A 16,479-nucleotide genomic window follows, 5' to 3' on the forward strand; every position below is an offset into this window, starting at 1 on the left:
GCTGAAACTGAGGTCTGTTCACTCAAGCAAAATTTGGTTAGCAGTGGAGAGCCACGGAGAAGGTGTGGTCCCATGCCTCGTTGTGTTATTGATGGAAGTGCGCACAGGCTGCAATGGGGGCACAAAGGAAGTGCATGTTACATTCTCCACAGCTTTCAGGGTAGAATTCAAATCCTTCTACTTAGCACGTCACTACCTGGTTTCCCAACCCTGTCGCCCTTCCACCAGCCCCGCAGGTACCCTGTCACTCCGTATAGACCAAGGATGCTGGAGCTTAGACTTCTGCAGTTTGGCTTTCGGAGGCGGGGGGGGGGGGGGGGGGGGGGGAGGGTGAAGGGGGGACTATGTCCAGCGGGACCTGGGCCTGGCAAACACGCCTTCTTTCCCACCCTCGCCAAGCCCCACTCCTCACCGGGCTCCACACCACCTTCAATCTGCTCCCGTCCAATCCCGGCCCGCCCACTGGCGCCTTTAGCGACCCGGCCCTCCCTGCGCAGGGATCGCGGAGCTGCCCGGACTCTGGCGGATGGCGCCGGAAGCGGCGGCGGCGGCGCGCGACGTCAAGAGGAAATGCTTGACGCCGCGGCCCGTGGTTGCGAGCTGTTGGGAGTCGGTGCTGCACCCTTAAGGTTCCCCAAGCGCAGGCGGCGGAGCGGCTCCGGGACGGCGGGATTCGCCTCGGGACTGAGCAGGTTTGTACCTGCGCGCCCGGCTCCGCTGCTGCTTTGGCGACCCGGCCCCCCGCTCGGTGCCTGGGGGTGTGGGGACCGTCCCCCGAGGACCCTTCCCGGCCTACCTCTGGGACCGCATCCCGGGGCTCCTGGAAGAGAAGAGCCTAATAATAGGGAAAGTTGCGCACTCTTCTTGAGGACCAGCCTTTTTCAGCGGTGAGAGAGATATTGGTTCCCCTCTTAATAGAGGAAGAAACTGAGGCGCGGAAAGGTGAAGTCATCTGACACAGGTCATGCAGCTGGGAACTGATAGATTTAGGTTCAGAGCGAGCCAGGCTGGCGTCAGAGCCCTCGTGTTTTGTTTTTGTTTTTGTTTGTTTGTTTGTCTTCTGCAGGGTTCTCAAGCTTTGTATGGGGTAAAGAATCCCAGGGTGGAAGGTGGGGTTAGTTAAACAGTTTCTGGGACGCCACAAAATCTTTGGGTCTAGGATGAGGCTCCGAAATCTGTTATTTTCAACAGCTGTCCCCTGGCACATGGTATTACTCCCCTGTGAACAGAGCAATGGTCGTGTTAAGAGCTTTTTATGGTCTCAGTTGAGAGAAAATACAAACTTCCTCTACACATCTGGTAGGAGTGGAGGGTTAGTATTTGACTCTGCCATGAACTCTTTTTGGGCAGATGGCAGTCTCCATCGTCTCCCCACCTATTAAATGAGAAGGAGCTACACGCCCTTACCCACCTGGGGAAATTTGTTAAATGTACAGATTCCTGGGCCCATCTCAGCTTGGAAGATCTGGGAAGGTCTGGAAATTGGTGGGCTAAATAAGCCATAAGATGAGCTGGTAACATTTGAGAACTTGAGATGTGAAGCCTTCTTAGATCAGTAAAGAAATGGATCATAGGTTCAGAACATGTGCTGTGAATCTCCCCGTTTTTGTCTTTTTGTACCTGTGCTCCTGTATGTGGGCTATGAGCTAAAATTTCATTGGCAAAAATGCTAAAAAAGTGGGTTTGATGTAGAATCTCTGATTGCTATTGAGCTTGAAAGGATTATAATTACTCCCTTAGGTAGTCTACGCTCTCATAATCCTAACTAAAAGCACTTTCCTATTTTTTTTTTTTTTTAAACAGATACCATTGGGTGGTTTTAATCAGGAATGAAATGTTCTGAAAGCTGAGAGCAGAAGCCTTTTTGGTCAACATGGAAGACAAAAGACGGCGAGCCCGAGTGCAGGGAGCCTGGGCTGGCCCTGCTAAGAGCCAGGCCACTACTCAGCCAGGCAAGAACCTGTGGGGACCTTGTGTGAATGCACCTGCATTTCAGTTGATGTTAAGGAATTATTTAAAACGTAGCTGGTACTTTGATTTTCTTGATGGCGATCTTTTATTGAGGGTTGATATTTAGTATTCCTCATATTTAGTGCCTGCTCTCAAACCTTACAGTGTGTGTTTTGGGGTCTTCGACAGACTTTACTAATTAATTTCTAGATGTAATATAGATTATCTTCAAGCAGACTCTCTTGACTCTTGCTCAATAGAGCAGACATTTTGGAGTGTGGTTTGAGTCTGTTCTTGCCTTACTTTAGCTACCACTGCTAAGAGCCATCTCCACCAGAGGCCTGGTCAGACCTGGACAAACAAGGAGCATCATCTTTTGGATAGACAGCTTGTATTCAGAGAACCCCAGGAGGTAAATTCTTTTTCTCTCACAACACTAAGAGGTTTGCTTGTAAAAGCTGTAGTCACACAGTAGATCCTCAAATAGTGACTGAATACATTCGCTAATAAAAGGAGCATGCAAGGCATATAATAATAATAATGAAATGTGGACTATCAGCTCTTTAGTGTATCTGAAGATTTCTTTATAGTCTGCTCCCAACTCATGGCTGTATAAAGTTCCCATTTTGGGGGCAAGGAGGTTATACCATGACTAGTGCTTACATTGGTCATCGGAGTACTTTTTTTTTAATGTTTATTTATTTTGAGAGAGAGAGTGAGCAGGGAGAGGTGTAGAGAGAGGGAGAGAGGGAGAGAACCCCAAGCAGGCTCTGTGGGGCTTGATCCCACGAACTGGGAGATCATGACCTGAGCCAAAATCCAGAATCAGATGCTTAACCAACTGAACCACCGAGGGCCCCCCCCCCTTTTTTTTTAATGTTTATTTTTGAGAGAGAGAGAGAGAATGAATGTGTATGCATGAGCAAGGAATAAGCAGAGAGAGAGAGGGAGACAGAATCCTAAGCAGGCTCTGCATAGTCAGTGCAAAGCCCGGCAGGGGACTCAAACCTACCAATTGTGAAATCGTGACCTTGGCTGAAGTCAGACACTCAACTGAACCGAGCCACCCATGTGCCCTGGTTATCTGAGTTCTAACAGTCCTAAACCCTTGCTGTCTTTAGTACTAGTGTAACAGGTGCCTCTGGAATTGGATTGAAATTTTCAACTACTACAATGCCTGATTTTTTAGCTTTTTTTCCCCATGGGGGAAAAGTTGTAGGAAATAGTGAAGATTCACTGTTTTTTAATAGCATGGGAACATGTTATTAAAAATCAGGCATTTTGCTTTAGTAGTGCTTGTAAAAATAACGATTAAGACTTATTTCTTCATGTATCTTCTATTTTTAAAAATATCCTGGGCCGCCTGGTGGCTCAGTCGGTTGAGCGTCCGACTTCAGCTCAGGTCATGATCTCATAGCTCATGAGTTCGAGCCCATGTTGAGCTGTGTGCTGACAGCTCAGAGCCTGGAGCCTGCTTGAGATTCTGTGTCTCCCTCTCTCTCTGCCCCTCCTCCACTTATGCCATGTCTCTCTCTCTCTCTCTCTCAAAAATAAATAAACATTAAAAAAAAAAAATCTCCTGGAAAGATTTTTCCAGAATTACTGGGTGCTTGGAAAATGGATTGATTCTACTTTTATTATTTTTTCTTGCCCCATTAGTAACTGTGAAGTAGTTCTAAGAAAAGCAGACACGGGTCTCTAGTGGCATAGTAAGAGCTTGGAATAAAAAAGGATAGTTTTAAACTTGATTTATTTTTACCAGTAATGAGAGGATATGATAATCCTGCAGATAAGTCTTTCTGAAGATTAGGGATCATTCCAGAAGTAAAATCTGCCTGTTCCTTGCAGGTAGTACGCAGAGCCCCAGAGCCACGAGTGATTGAGTAAGTAATTTGCTGCCATTCTGTATTTTTTGCCCGCAGTAAAATGGAGAGCCCAGATAACTCACCCAGTTTTTTCCAGCTGGAAGGAAGCTAATGGCCCAATTACTGTCTTAATTTTAGGCTGGGGTATTTGTATCTTAGACATCTTTAAACTTGGTCTTTTGGGAAACCTTTCACAATTTGCTAATGGTGTGGAAAATGCCATAAGATGCCTGTACGTTGATCTGACTTGTGTAGGTTTCTTGACCCTGTTTCACTAAGATATCTGCAGACAGTAAGTGAAAACATCTCCTAGGTAAAGACAGAGTGGGGGCAGCTGGATGGTTCCGTTGGTTGAGTATCCACCTCTTGATCTCGGCTCAGGTCTTGATCTTAGGTTCGTGAGTTCAAGCCCCATGTTGGGCTCCACGCTGGGTGTGGAACCTACTTAAAAAAAGAAAAAAAAGACAGGAAGGTTTTTTCCTAGTCATTAAAACCTGAATATTTGAGAAGACTTTAGTTAGGTACTGTTCGACTAGCAATGCTTATGAAACCTGTTAGAAATCTAGAGGGCTTTAAATGTTTACTTGTTCCAGAGCAGTTTAAATTCTTAAATTGATCTGTATATAAAATAACCTCTTTGATTTATAATTCCTCTTATACTGATCAGCATATAAAACATTCTTTTCCAAAATTAACGAAAGATGCTTTGACTTCTCTTTTCCTGCTTTTCAGTTTCCATCTGATGTACATAAATTGCCAGTAGAAAGCATCCTTTTATTTATTTATTTATTTATGTATTTTTTTAATGTTTACTTATTTTTGAGGAAGAGAGACAGTGTGAGTGGGGAAGGGACAGAGAGAGAGGGAGACACAGAATCCAAAGCAGGTTCCAGGCTCTGAGCTGTCAGCACGGAGCCCGACGTGGGACTCAAACTCACAGACTGCGAGATTGTGACCTGAGCCAAAGTCGGACGCTTAACCGACTGAGCCATCCAGGCGCCCCATGCATCCTTTTATTTTAACAAATTAGCGTTTGCATGTTATTGCTCATGAACAGTCTGTTAGTCTGTTTGGCTATTTGCAGGTCGACTTGTATAGCTTAGAAAAATGTGAAACTAACACGAGGTCATCATACTTTGAAAGAGGGTATCAAAGTTGTGGCCTTACCACTAGTTAGCTACGTAACGAGTCCTTAGGTAAGTTAAGGCCATTTCTCAGGACTTTAGTTTCGTTGTCTATGATATTAGGATTTGGACCACATAGTCACTTAAGGCAGAGTGTGGTAGCTCTAACAGTCTTTGATTGTTTGTAAGTACCAGTGTGACATTGCCTCCATTGGTGATAAAGAGAAGAAACAAAACCATGAAACCTATTACGAGGTACATGTGGGACATGCAGGCTGAAAAAATGGGCAGTTGTGAATATTCAGGTCATAGCAAAATGACAAAACTTCCTGTTTGATCCCAGCATTTGTTAATTCTGGTTATGTAAAGTTAGCTATGTTAGATTTTTATTTGGTAACCAGAAATGTCACCCACATTTGAACTGAGCCAGTTTCTTAATGTGGCCCAAAATATATCACACTGAAACATTGTGTTCACACTATGGGAAACTATAGGCCGCTCATTTAGAGACATGATAAATGTATGTGACAATAACTCTGCCTACATTTTGGCTCAGAGGGCCTTGCACAATCTGCCTGAGAGCCCAGCTCACAGATCATGAACTTCTGGCTCGCATGGCAGAGGGTGATGTGAACACTGTCCCTTTATATTATTTTCTGTAACTTACCCCTGTCTGGGAGGATCTGACACCGTTATTCTGGCATAGGAACCTATGCAGTCTGGGTGTCTGTTTTCTCACCGTGGACCTCACCACCTTGCACATCTGGAACAGTTTTGTACTTTTGCACATTTGGTTAAATTCTGAGCTTCTTACTGCCCATCTACTATGTTCTAGGCACTGGGAAACAACGGTAACCCATTGCTTGCCCGTCAATAGCCCACAGTCTTGTGAATGAAATAGACATGTAATAAGGTAAATTGCAGTAGTGTATATTTTGAAACAGTAGACTTATAGTAAGGTCTACTGGTAGCATGGAGAATGAGATGGTTAACATTATTTGGGTGGATTAATGGTCAGGAAAGCGCTACAGGAGGTGAGACTGAGCTGAGATTTTGAAGGATGAATTAGAATTTTCTGTGGGACCAAAGCTCGGGTGGGTTGGATCGCGGGTGCCAGATGACGGAGGAGGGCGAGGGGGTATTCCAGCTTGTAGAAAAGCAGGATTAGAAATACGGGAGTGTATTCAGGAGATTCCAAATAGCAATGGGAGGATCACGAGTGGGTGGGAGCTGTCAGGAAGTGGAGCCACATCATGGGACCCTTGAAAAGTTGGTGGGGAACCTTTTTTAATCAGGCAGGAACCTCATTAGACATGTATCTGAAAGCAACAGCAGCTCATAGCCCTGAGATGGACTTGCTTCCTGTTAAATGCACCTATTCCAGGGTCTCCAAAGGGATGTGCTGTTTGGTACCCCTTCGTGTGATAGATTTCTGGACCATAGCAGCCTCAATTGTGGATGACGTACAGAGGGGTAGAATCAGAATTTATTTTATCTCAGTTTTTGTCTCCATGGCCTGATTCCATCAGGATTCAATTCCCGGTGACATCAGTGGTCTGCCACCATCTCACTCTTCGTCTCGCTGGTGGAAGAAGGTGGGGTTAGGGCTCCCTCATAGTGCACCCTCGTTGTGAAATCATTCTGGTGATCAGGAGTTTGGGAACTGCAAAGCACAGCCCTTCCACTGGGTGGAGTGTATTATTTTGCCTGATCCCAATGAGTCTGTTTTCTTGATTTATGTAGCAGAGAAGGTGTGTATGATATCAGCGTGTCACCCACAGGCGTATCTAGGTAAGTGAATCCTCCCTGGAAAGTTCATAATTATTTTTCAGTTAATAGTCTCTTAAAATGTTCTACTCCCTTACTTGAGATAGGTAACTTCTGCCTCTGAAAATCTTGGGGAGTGAGACTTTGGTAATATCTCTTTTTATATAACATTTCTGACTCCAAAACATTTTCATAGCCTCTCTGTCAGGTGTAGTAACTATTCTGCAATTTTTCAGGTGAGAAAATGAGACCCAGGGAGATTAAGTACCTTTTTCCTAGTACCACATAGTAACTTAAAATTACAGGTGACCTAGCCTCTACTTCTGTTCTTTGAATGCTCCATTTTATTACTATTATATTACATTATATATATCACTTCATTTATTATCGCATTAATCATATTACTACATATATTTTCATATGTGTTACATTATGTTAATCTTTAATCTACATGAGTAAGTTAATACCTTAATCTACATTAAGGTAGATTTCAATAAAGTTAAAGCATGTGCAATTTAGGGTATAGTAGGCATTAATCATTATTAAAATGAAAATTTTGGAAGCATCCCCTTAATGCATGAGTTTGCTAAGTCACTATAAAATAATTTATTTTAAATGGCCATTTAAAATAAATATATCAGAACTTGCATATCTAAATGAATTGCTTAGAAAGAGCTTCAGAATCTCTTTTAAAGCAAGTTTAACAGTCACACAAGAAAACCAGTTGCATTATTTTGGTCGCATCTCATTGTTAAACAGGTATGGCTTCAGGTGCGTTTTGGCTCTGAAAAAATCAAAGGCACCTTCAAAGAGTGAAGTTTGACAGAATGTTCCAAGGGCTTTCAGAACAAAGAAGGATACCCAAAATGATTTTGAGCTGACTTGGCATTAATGAAATAAGTGTATATTCAGTGACAGAAAGAACCCTCATTTGGAAGTGTTTATTTTGATACAGTCATAAATGATCGTTTTCCCTACAACTGGCATAGTCTCAGAAGACAACCAATTGTTAGAATAACACAGGGCCAGGCATTTTGTTAGTTTACTTTTCACAGTGAGCCTGTGAGGGGGATATCATTTTTGTGTTACAGGTAGGAAAAACCAGCGTTCGTAGAAGTTAAGTAATTTACCCAAAGTTTCACAGCAAGTGGTAGGGGAGCAGTATTTGAAGCGTGTCCGTAAAAGCCCTCATGCGTTCTTTTTCCTTTATTGCCTCTTACTTGTCTTAACGTGAAAGTTTGTTTCACATCTGGAACATCATGTCCTGCTTGCCATGGGAGGTGTGGCAAGATGAGTTCATCTACCCATGAAAGGAAGCATGCAAATTAACTGACTTCACTAATGGTTAGAGACTAGCCCATCTTTTCTGTGTTCTTTAGTTAATAATGGTTCTTTCTTCATCAAGGGTGTGTTTGTATCCTGGCTTTGTTGACCTAAAAGAAGCCGACTGGGTATTGGAACAACTTTGTGAGGTTGTTCCCTGGAAACAGAGGACCGGCATCAGAGAGGGTAAGCACATGTCTGAGATGGCGCTTGTTGCCACCTGGTCTCTCTAGAGACACCGTTGCTTCTTTCACCACGGCCAGTCTTAATTAAACAGAAGAGTAGGGATTTGCCAGCCAAAAGGGACGGGGAAGAGTGTTCCAGGCAGATGAAAGAGCAGGTGGAAGGCCCAGAGGTCAGAGAACAGGGCAGGAGCCAGGAGGTGGGAGTTCAAGGAACCAGAGCATATGTGGTTTGGCTGACCTGTGCTTGACATACTTCTATCTTTTTGAGTTTGTTTGCTACCATTATTACTTCAAACAGTGACAGCTTACCTCTTTCGTCATAGAAACCTCCAGAGCTTTCTTTTTTCCAAATCTGTTCGGCATATGTTCTTGTATGATCCTTATTGCCAGCTTTTTATCCTCATTTTAGTTTCAGTAGAAGAGTCCGGTGTCTTTCCATTTCAGCATTTGTACTCTCCTGAACTTGTAAAGATGACAGGACTCGGGGCCTGCTCCTCCGTGGTCACCCACAAGCAGCACAGCTGCTGGACCAGAGGTGTCCACTGGAGGGCGTCTATGCCCTAGCGTAAAATTTCCTGTCGGGCACATTGTGTGAATTCAGATTTTCTGTAAAGAAAGAGGCAGAGTATACTGGCTTCATTTGTGGGACTTGGATGTCAGAATAGGAGTCTGCTTTTTCTCCTTACTCCCAGAGATTCCACAGCAGTGGCAGACTTGGCTTTGATTGCTGGCTTTGTCATTCAAAGTAATTGTTAATTTTAGGCAAATTACAGTTACATAGTTTTCCAATTCTTGGTTTTCTGGTCTGTAAAATGGACTAATGATAATACCTATGTTGTGATAATTAAGGGAGGTAATGCATGATAAGTGCTTAGTAGAATGGCTGGTGCATATACAGTAAGCCTTCAGTGAATGTTAGCTGCCTTTATAATTATTGTTCTTATTGTAGCAGCTGATGTCAATTGTGGGAAAAAATAGTAGATTGTGGATAACCCCCTACTAAATATATTGAACATCAAAAACTTCTGACTACAATCAGCTACATGCTATGGTTGGTCAGAGCACTTTTTTCTTCATCAAAATCAAAAGGTGGCACATGGATGAACAGTTTATCTTGTTTCTTATACGGATGTTGGTGCCACAGATTCCTGCCTATGAGGGTTCAGACTCCATATCCTGCTTTTTAGACCTTCTCGAATCTGAACCTTTCTGAAGTGTGACTCCACCCTTGTTTATGTCATCACTGATGCAAACGAGTCACACGTACTCTCAGAGCTTTGCCAATACGGTTTCTGCCAACATACCTTCTTTTGTCTTCTTTCTTTGAGCTCTTACCCATTCTTCTCCTGAAATCCCATGTCCTCAAGGTGGAGCCGTGGGTCAGAGCCCATCTTTATCTGCCTTTGTATTTCTCATAGCTTCTTGCACATTGCATGGTGCTCAGTAGGTACACCTTAAATAGCGTTAAACCATTTCAAAAGCCCTGTATTTTCTTTCTCAGATGTAACTTACAAGCAACCAAGACTTACAGCATGGTATGGAGAACTTCCTTACACTTATTCAAGAATCACTATGGAACCAAATGCTCACGTATGTTGGAATGTTGTTGGTATGGTTTTATAGACTGTGTACTATAAGTGTAGAGTACTATAAAATAACAGTACTATAAAATAGCTTGCAGAGTTGCATGATGGTTCCTAGTTTAAAAAATCCTCTGGGTTCAAACACTGAGTCTTTGTGCTTGTCACTCTTGATGTGCTTTTTGATCTAGAGATAAACTCTGAGGATGAGAAAAAAATTGGAACTAGAATAAACTGGAACCAGACTCAAGGATTTCAGGAAGAGGAACCATTTCTTCACATCCCTCCCTTCCCCCAGCTTTTCTGGCCATAGCCTTCTGTGTACACCCTTGTACACATTTGCTGTGGAGCCAAGTTCTTATGACTGGCCAGTGAGGTCAGAACATCTCCTTCCATTTCTCAGGCTCTTTTGCCATTTGTGAAAAAATCTGGTATTTTTCTTGTTGACTTTGTACTCATTCTATGGCTGTAGTTCTTAGACTTACATCTTATCATTGCTTTGGCTTATTTCTTATTTCACATCTTTTGTTTTTAAAAGTTTCCATGACAGTAGACAAAGAGATTCTAGTATATAAATGAAGCTTGTCCAAAGGATAGAGTTAAGGTCCAAGAAATAGCTCCCTGTTTAGTTCCTGGAATCTTGCCCTTTGGCAAATAATTTTATGCTTTATTGAAAGAGACTTTGAAGAAAATGGAGTTTTGCTTAATGGCTTTGGGATACATAGAAATATGACACATTTTAGAGCTTCTAGTAATTTGTTGTAATAAACTACCACTGTACTAACATGTTCAGGGACAGAATATTGATGGGGATGGGAGTGGGGACATGGCTTTTTCACATAAGGAGATAGCTGCATGCTTTTGTTTGTAGGGCTGCATTTAGAATGTGACCCAGGGAAAGGCTGAGACCCTTTATATCTGAGGTTGATTTGGAAACATGAAGAGAACGAAATTAGATCAATCCAACAGATGGCTGGCCACGTTTCTGTCAGAATTAATTTACCTTCTTGTCAACAGCCATAGCAGAGAAGTTGAGGATTAAACAGGCTCTGGGGAAGAAGTTCTTTGTCATCATTTTAGCTCATCTTTTAAAACAGGATTTCTCAACCTTGGTGTTACTGACATTTTGGGCTGGGTAATTCTTTGTTGTTGGGCTGTCCTGTACGTCGCGGGATGTTTAGCAGTATCCATGACTTGTACCCAGTAGATGCCAGAAGCACTCTTCACCCAGTTGTGACAACAGAAATGACTCCAAACATTGCCAGGCATCTGCTGGGGGCGGGCGGAGAGGGGGGCAGAATTACCCTTGGCTGAGAACCACTGCTTTAGAATAAACATAAGGCACATGAGATATCCTGATAGAATGGCTGTTTACACTTTGAGGACTTTTTGACAACCCTTCAAAAGAATTTTTTAATGACAGTCTTTTTCTTACAATGTATGTAATATGAATTTATTATTGGAAATTTAGAAACTATAGATAAGCATGAAGAATATTAAAATTTTGGATAATTCTTCCAGCTAATGTTTGGCTCCAGTCTTTTTTTTTTTTTAGGTAAATATGTAGAGTTTTTCTATAAAAATAACAATTAGGTATACTGCATTTCATTTAACTATATCCTTAACATATATCATTGAATAGTCTTTTACATCGTATTTAATAGCTACATAATATTCCATAATCTACGTGTACATACCCTAATTTATTGAAGCAAGCTTTTTTGTTAGATGTTAAGGTTGTCAAATTAGAATTCTTTAATTTGAATTTGGCTGGCTTATAACTTTGTATTTACTGCTAACAGATTTAGTTTGTTTATATCCCATCTTGAACAAAATCAAAAGAGATGCCTCTTTCATAGATTTTTTTAAGGGTATATGTGTGTGTTGGGGGTTCTTGTTTAATTTTAACTTTAAAAATTATTATTACCTCAAGCTTAATAACCCAAAGCACAGAGGCAAATTCAGTCAGAGGTTATTAAACTTCCTTTAGTCTTTTTTGACCTAAATCTTATATGAAGCCGATGTGTGAAAACCAAGGAGTGCCTTGACTGGCTGGGGTCCCCCCAGCTTGACCCTTCTTCTGTCCTCCCATAATCCCAGAGAGACACCTCTGTGGTACCTAGGACTGTGCAAAACACTTTGAAATCCACTGAATAGGTCCTTTTACTTCTGTGATTCATATTTTCTCATACTCTTTTCCTCAAATGTCTTTTAAGGATAGAATGCCTTCACTGAACGGTGAGATGATGCTGAATTTTAATTTAGACATTCAGTTCTGAGGGATCTGTATATAGAGTATTGGTTGGAGAGTCTAAATTAATCCTCTAGTTCATTATCCCCTTTTTTCTCCTTACTTCGCCACCAAAAATAGCCAGTAAAAATATATACCCACTTAGAAACATAATGCAAACTTGGAGTTATCACAGTGCTCAGTCCCTAAGCAAGTCAGGGAAGTGCTAATTAGTTTCCCAGTCACATTGCAGAAAAGCTATCTTCCTCTTTTATTTCTGGTTTTTCTTGCTAGGTGTATAATTCTAGCATCTGATCTTTATCTCCGTGAAGATAATAGCCATAAAACAAATAGGAAATACAGCTTGCTAACATTATTATGGAATTTCACTTTGACATTTATTCTCTTGAACATAGGTTAGTTTAATAACATTTATGTTTTACTGATGTGAGTTTGGTTTGTTGTTGTCGTTTATTTTAAAAAATCCTCTGCTTAGAATGTAATGTTCATATCCATAATAAGGAACCCCAGTTTACCACAATTTCTACATGACAGCAAAGCTGAGTGATTCCTTGGCAGTTTTACCTGACAGTAGCCATGGGATATACTTAGAATATTATGCTTGCCTTGCTGAACGTGTATTCCTTCACTGCAGTACATTGAACGTGACTTTGAAGGGATTCTTTAAAGTAGAGTTTTTAAAGTAGACTCTGTGGATACCTGGAAGGGTCCACTAAATCCTTTTGGGGAGTCTACAGGTCAAAACTATCTCTGTAATAATACTAAAACTATATGATACGTGACACTTTCACTGTGTCGAATTTGCATTGACGATACAAAAGTAATGGTGGATAGAACTGTTGGTATCTTAGCATGAATCAGGGTGTTGTTGCCAGACTATTATGAGTAATCACAGTATTCTTCCCCACCATGCATTTCCAGTTTAAGAAAAAAAAAAAAGCTGATTTCATTTAAGAATGTTCCTCGAAGCAGTAAACATTACTACTTTTATTAAGTCTCAATATTTGAGTTCATCTCTCTTTAATAGTTTGATGAAATGGAAGGTATGCATAAAGCACTCCTGCTACAAAGCCAAGTATAATGGTTGTCAAGGAAGAACACTTGTGTGATTGTTTAAGCTATAGCTGAACTATCTGCTTTTATCATGGACCACATTTATTTGGAAGAACAACTAACAGACAAACTGTAATTATTCAGACTTGAGTATTTGGCAGACGTAAATGAATGAAGTGACTGTCACTTCAAGGGGAACAGTAGATATGATTTGTTACTTATAAAAGTTGAGTTTCCAAGCAAAATTACTAATTTGGAAAAAGTCATATCTGTCACTTTGAGCCTGACCTCTTCCTATTACTTAGACTTTTCTGATGAGATCATTGGTAATATTAATGGATATGATTTTTTATATCGTATAATGAAATGTGTCAGCAGGAGATCTGCATTACTCATTGGATCAATATTTTCCACATGACCAATACTTGATATTACAGAATCATGCAAGATTAAAAGACTCATTCAAAGTGCAGTCTGGCCCAGTGGATTTAAATGTAAGAGAATATGAGAAGTTTATTGATATGGTTTCAGATTCCACACTGTAACTAACCTTTAAGAAATCAGTACTTGTTGAGTTTTGGTGTAATATCAAAGAATATCCACAATTATTTGGAAAGGCTGGAAAAGACTCCTCCATTTTCTAACTACATATCCGTGTGAAGCCAATTTTCTTCATATACTTCAACAAAAACAACATATTGTAACAGATTGAATGCAGAAGCAGATAGGAGAATCAACTCTCTTGAAACAAACATTAAAGATATATGCAAAACAGTGCCACTTTTCCTGCCATTTTTTTTGTATTGGAAGATACAGTTATTTTTCATAAGATAATATTTGTATTAACATATAATGGGTTTGTATTTTTTTTAATGAATTAACCAATAGTTTAATTTTTTTAGTTTTAATTTTTAACATGATAAACATCATAGCTCCAGCCCATATAAACAGGTTCTTTGGGGGTCCTCAATCATTTTTGATAGTGGTGTGAGAACCACTGTCATAAAGGAAGCTCTGTAATGCACTTGGGGTTTCTTGGAGAAAGGACAGAATTCTAACAACTAATACAGCCATGCTGATTGTAACTCCCCAAGTACAGCATAAGGTCAGGGGTCATAGCTTCCTGTAGTATATGTGGCAAGACTGTGTTCCAAATATAAACTACATACGAGAACTGGGTGCTCAGGAGACAGGGCTGTGGAATCTGTTTAAACTGTATGTAGTTCACAGCCCATGTATTTATCAAGGCCACGTCATGATTCCATTCTGTACAATGTTTTTTCCTTCTAGGTTCTATTTTTAGGAAGGTAGCCACTCTGGAAATTATTAAATACCTTTTTTAAAAGCAATTCTGTCATTCATGATAAAATAGAAATCGAATGAGCAGAGAGCCACCCAGCAGAAAAGTTGTTTGATTCCTCAGACTTCAGTCTGTATCTGCCAACTACCTGGCAACCCATCAGCCACGGCAGCAGAGCCCAGACTATTCCACTCGCCTTCTTAATGACTCACTGAGGTGACTGCCCTGAATGTAATGACACTTGCTTCTTTGTGGGGTCATGTATTTAACACAGAACAGTTGAGATGGGTAGAAAGGCTTGGTCCTCATGATAGTGCTGTACCAAATTTTAGTACCTTAATAAAATGATAGAGGTCAATTTGCTTCAAAATAGAAATAATGGGAGGGAATTAAACTATTCCTCTTGCCATTGGTTATTGCATTCCAAGTGTGTTTTGCTTATTCCATGGCCCTGTTGATTTAAGACTGACTTTGCACTTTCTGTTTTACATGTGGCTGCCCCTTCTCTTGGCCTGATGATTGCAGTGGCATCCTGTGCTGCTCACACTGAAGGACCAGATTGAAAAGAACACTGGCCACACCTTCAACTCCTTGCTCTGCAACCTTTACCGAAATGAGAAGGACAGTGTCGACTGGCATAGTGACGATGAACCGTCGCTAGGGAGATGTCCCATCATTGCTTCGCTGAGTTTTGGTGCCACACGCACTTTTGAGATGAGAAGGAAGCCCCCACCAGTGAGTATTCTCTTTTTTTTTTTTTTTTCATGTTCTTCCTGCCTTCTAATATTCTGTGAAAAAAGTAGAGTTCTTAAAAGCTGCTGTTTTCAGGTTTAGAGGATAAGAGTACATGTTTTGTTGTTGAAACATGTTCAACTGATCGCCTACCCCATGATTACCTTTTGTCTCCCGGAGTGGCCATTTATTCATTCATTCACTTATCCAACAGAAATTGCTTGCCATGTGCTAGGCTTCGGGGGCTCATTTCCTTTGGTGGAAAGAACAGAGATAGCTCCTGTCCTCATGGATACAGGGGATAGACAGATGTTACTAATTACTGAAATGAATGAAATTATGATAAGTGCTGTGAAGGAGGGGCTTATAAAGGGAAGACTCGAGCTGGGAGGTACAAGACTGGAAAGGAAGAAGGCATGAGGAAGACACCCCTGAGGAAGGCTTCATTGTAAGTCTTCTCCTTGGCAGTGTTGCCACCTTTCTGGAAGGGAACATCGTGAGCATCCTCATTGCCTTCTTAGCCATCTTCTGAAATACAGATGAACCTGTAATTCTCTCAGAAAGAGGAAGTTCAAGCCAAATTCTCAGAGATGGTTGTCCAAATTCAGGGAGAGAAGCAGTAACTAACCATAATAACTTTAGTTTTCCGTCCTGGGTTTTACATATGTTACAGGATATTTCAGGGACACTAGGAGTTTTGACTTTCTTAAATCAAAAAAGTATAAGATCCTAGGATTAAGATAGGTAGAAAGGTAGTAGAAACTCAAAGAAAAGAGCAAACCTCTACCAAATGATCTTATTATCTTTGTGTCTTTCTCTTACCAAGGTTCCCAGTCATTTAGTTTATAACAGTAAACCAGAGCCAGTCAGTGTGGAAAGGCTTATAAGGCTGTGTTTAGAATATGACCTAATCCAGACCAAATAATTATTAGCCTGCCAGTGCTCATGTCTGTTCTTCATCAGATATGCTTCCTCTAAGAACATAGTTAATGGACTGGGCTGCTTTCCTGACATGTATTTCGGTTTCCAAGCATGGTATTTTGAAGCATATTGTGTTATTTTGCATTTATGCCATTAGGCAGCTTTTGTTGGTATAATTTCCCTTGATTAGGTTTTCTTTGCTTTGTTTCTTTGGTCTGTGCTAGCAGGGGATTGTCAATTGCCAGTGATGTATTGAGTGAACTTGCTTCTGAGCAGTTTGGCCTTCCCAGTTTCATTGGTGATTGATTAGCCTTCTCCTGTACCAGGGGGAGTACCACTTGAGAAGCAGACGACCCAACCTTTGCCATACTCTCTTTGGATATGGTTATGCTTTTATATGCGGCCTTCTACTCGGTGAAAACCCAGTC

At 41.0% G+C, this 16,479-nt stretch overlaps 1 protein-coding gene across 4 annotated transcripts in view; it reads left to right on the top strand.

The window, feature by feature from the left end:
• Positions 1 to 587: 587 nt before the first annotated feature.
• Positions 588 to 16,479, top strand: part of ALKBH3 (alkB homolog 3, alpha-ketoglutarate dependent dioxygenase) — a 32,430-nt gene continuing 16,538 nt past the window's right edge. For 2 of the 4 annotated variants that reach the window (XR_006193595.1, XM_042904909.1), the window contains exons 1-8: positions 588 to 692; positions 1,804 to 1,952; positions 2,259 to 2,362; positions 3,799 to 3,833; positions 6,683 to 6,730; positions 8,112 to 8,215; positions 9,716 to 9,804; positions 14,924 to 15,133. Coding sequence is in view for 3 of the 4 variants with exons in the window: in XM_042904909.1 (XP_042760843.1) it covers positions 1,874 to 1,952; positions 2,259 to 2,362; positions 3,799 to 3,833; positions 6,683 to 6,730; positions 8,112 to 8,215; positions 9,716 to 9,804; positions 14,924 to 15,133 (669 nt within the window). In the remaining variant the exon portion in view is untranslated. Of the gene's footprint in view, positions 693 to 740; positions 888 to 922; positions 943 to 1,803; positions 1,953 to 2,258; positions 2,363 to 3,798; positions 3,834 to 6,682; positions 6,731 to 8,111; positions 8,216 to 9,715; positions 9,805 to 14,923; positions 15,134 to 16,479 lie in introns of those variants that run through there. The other 2 variants (XM_042904910.1, XM_042904911.1) reach the window with 2 other exon arrangements.

Source organism: Panthera leo, chromosome D1 (genome assembly GCF_018350215.1).
Source record: "Panthera leo isolate Ple1 chromosome D1, P.leo_Ple1_pat1.1, whole genome shotgun sequence".
Taxonomy (NCBI): Eukaryota; Metazoa; Chordata; class Mammalia; order Carnivora; family Felidae; genus Panthera; species Panthera leo.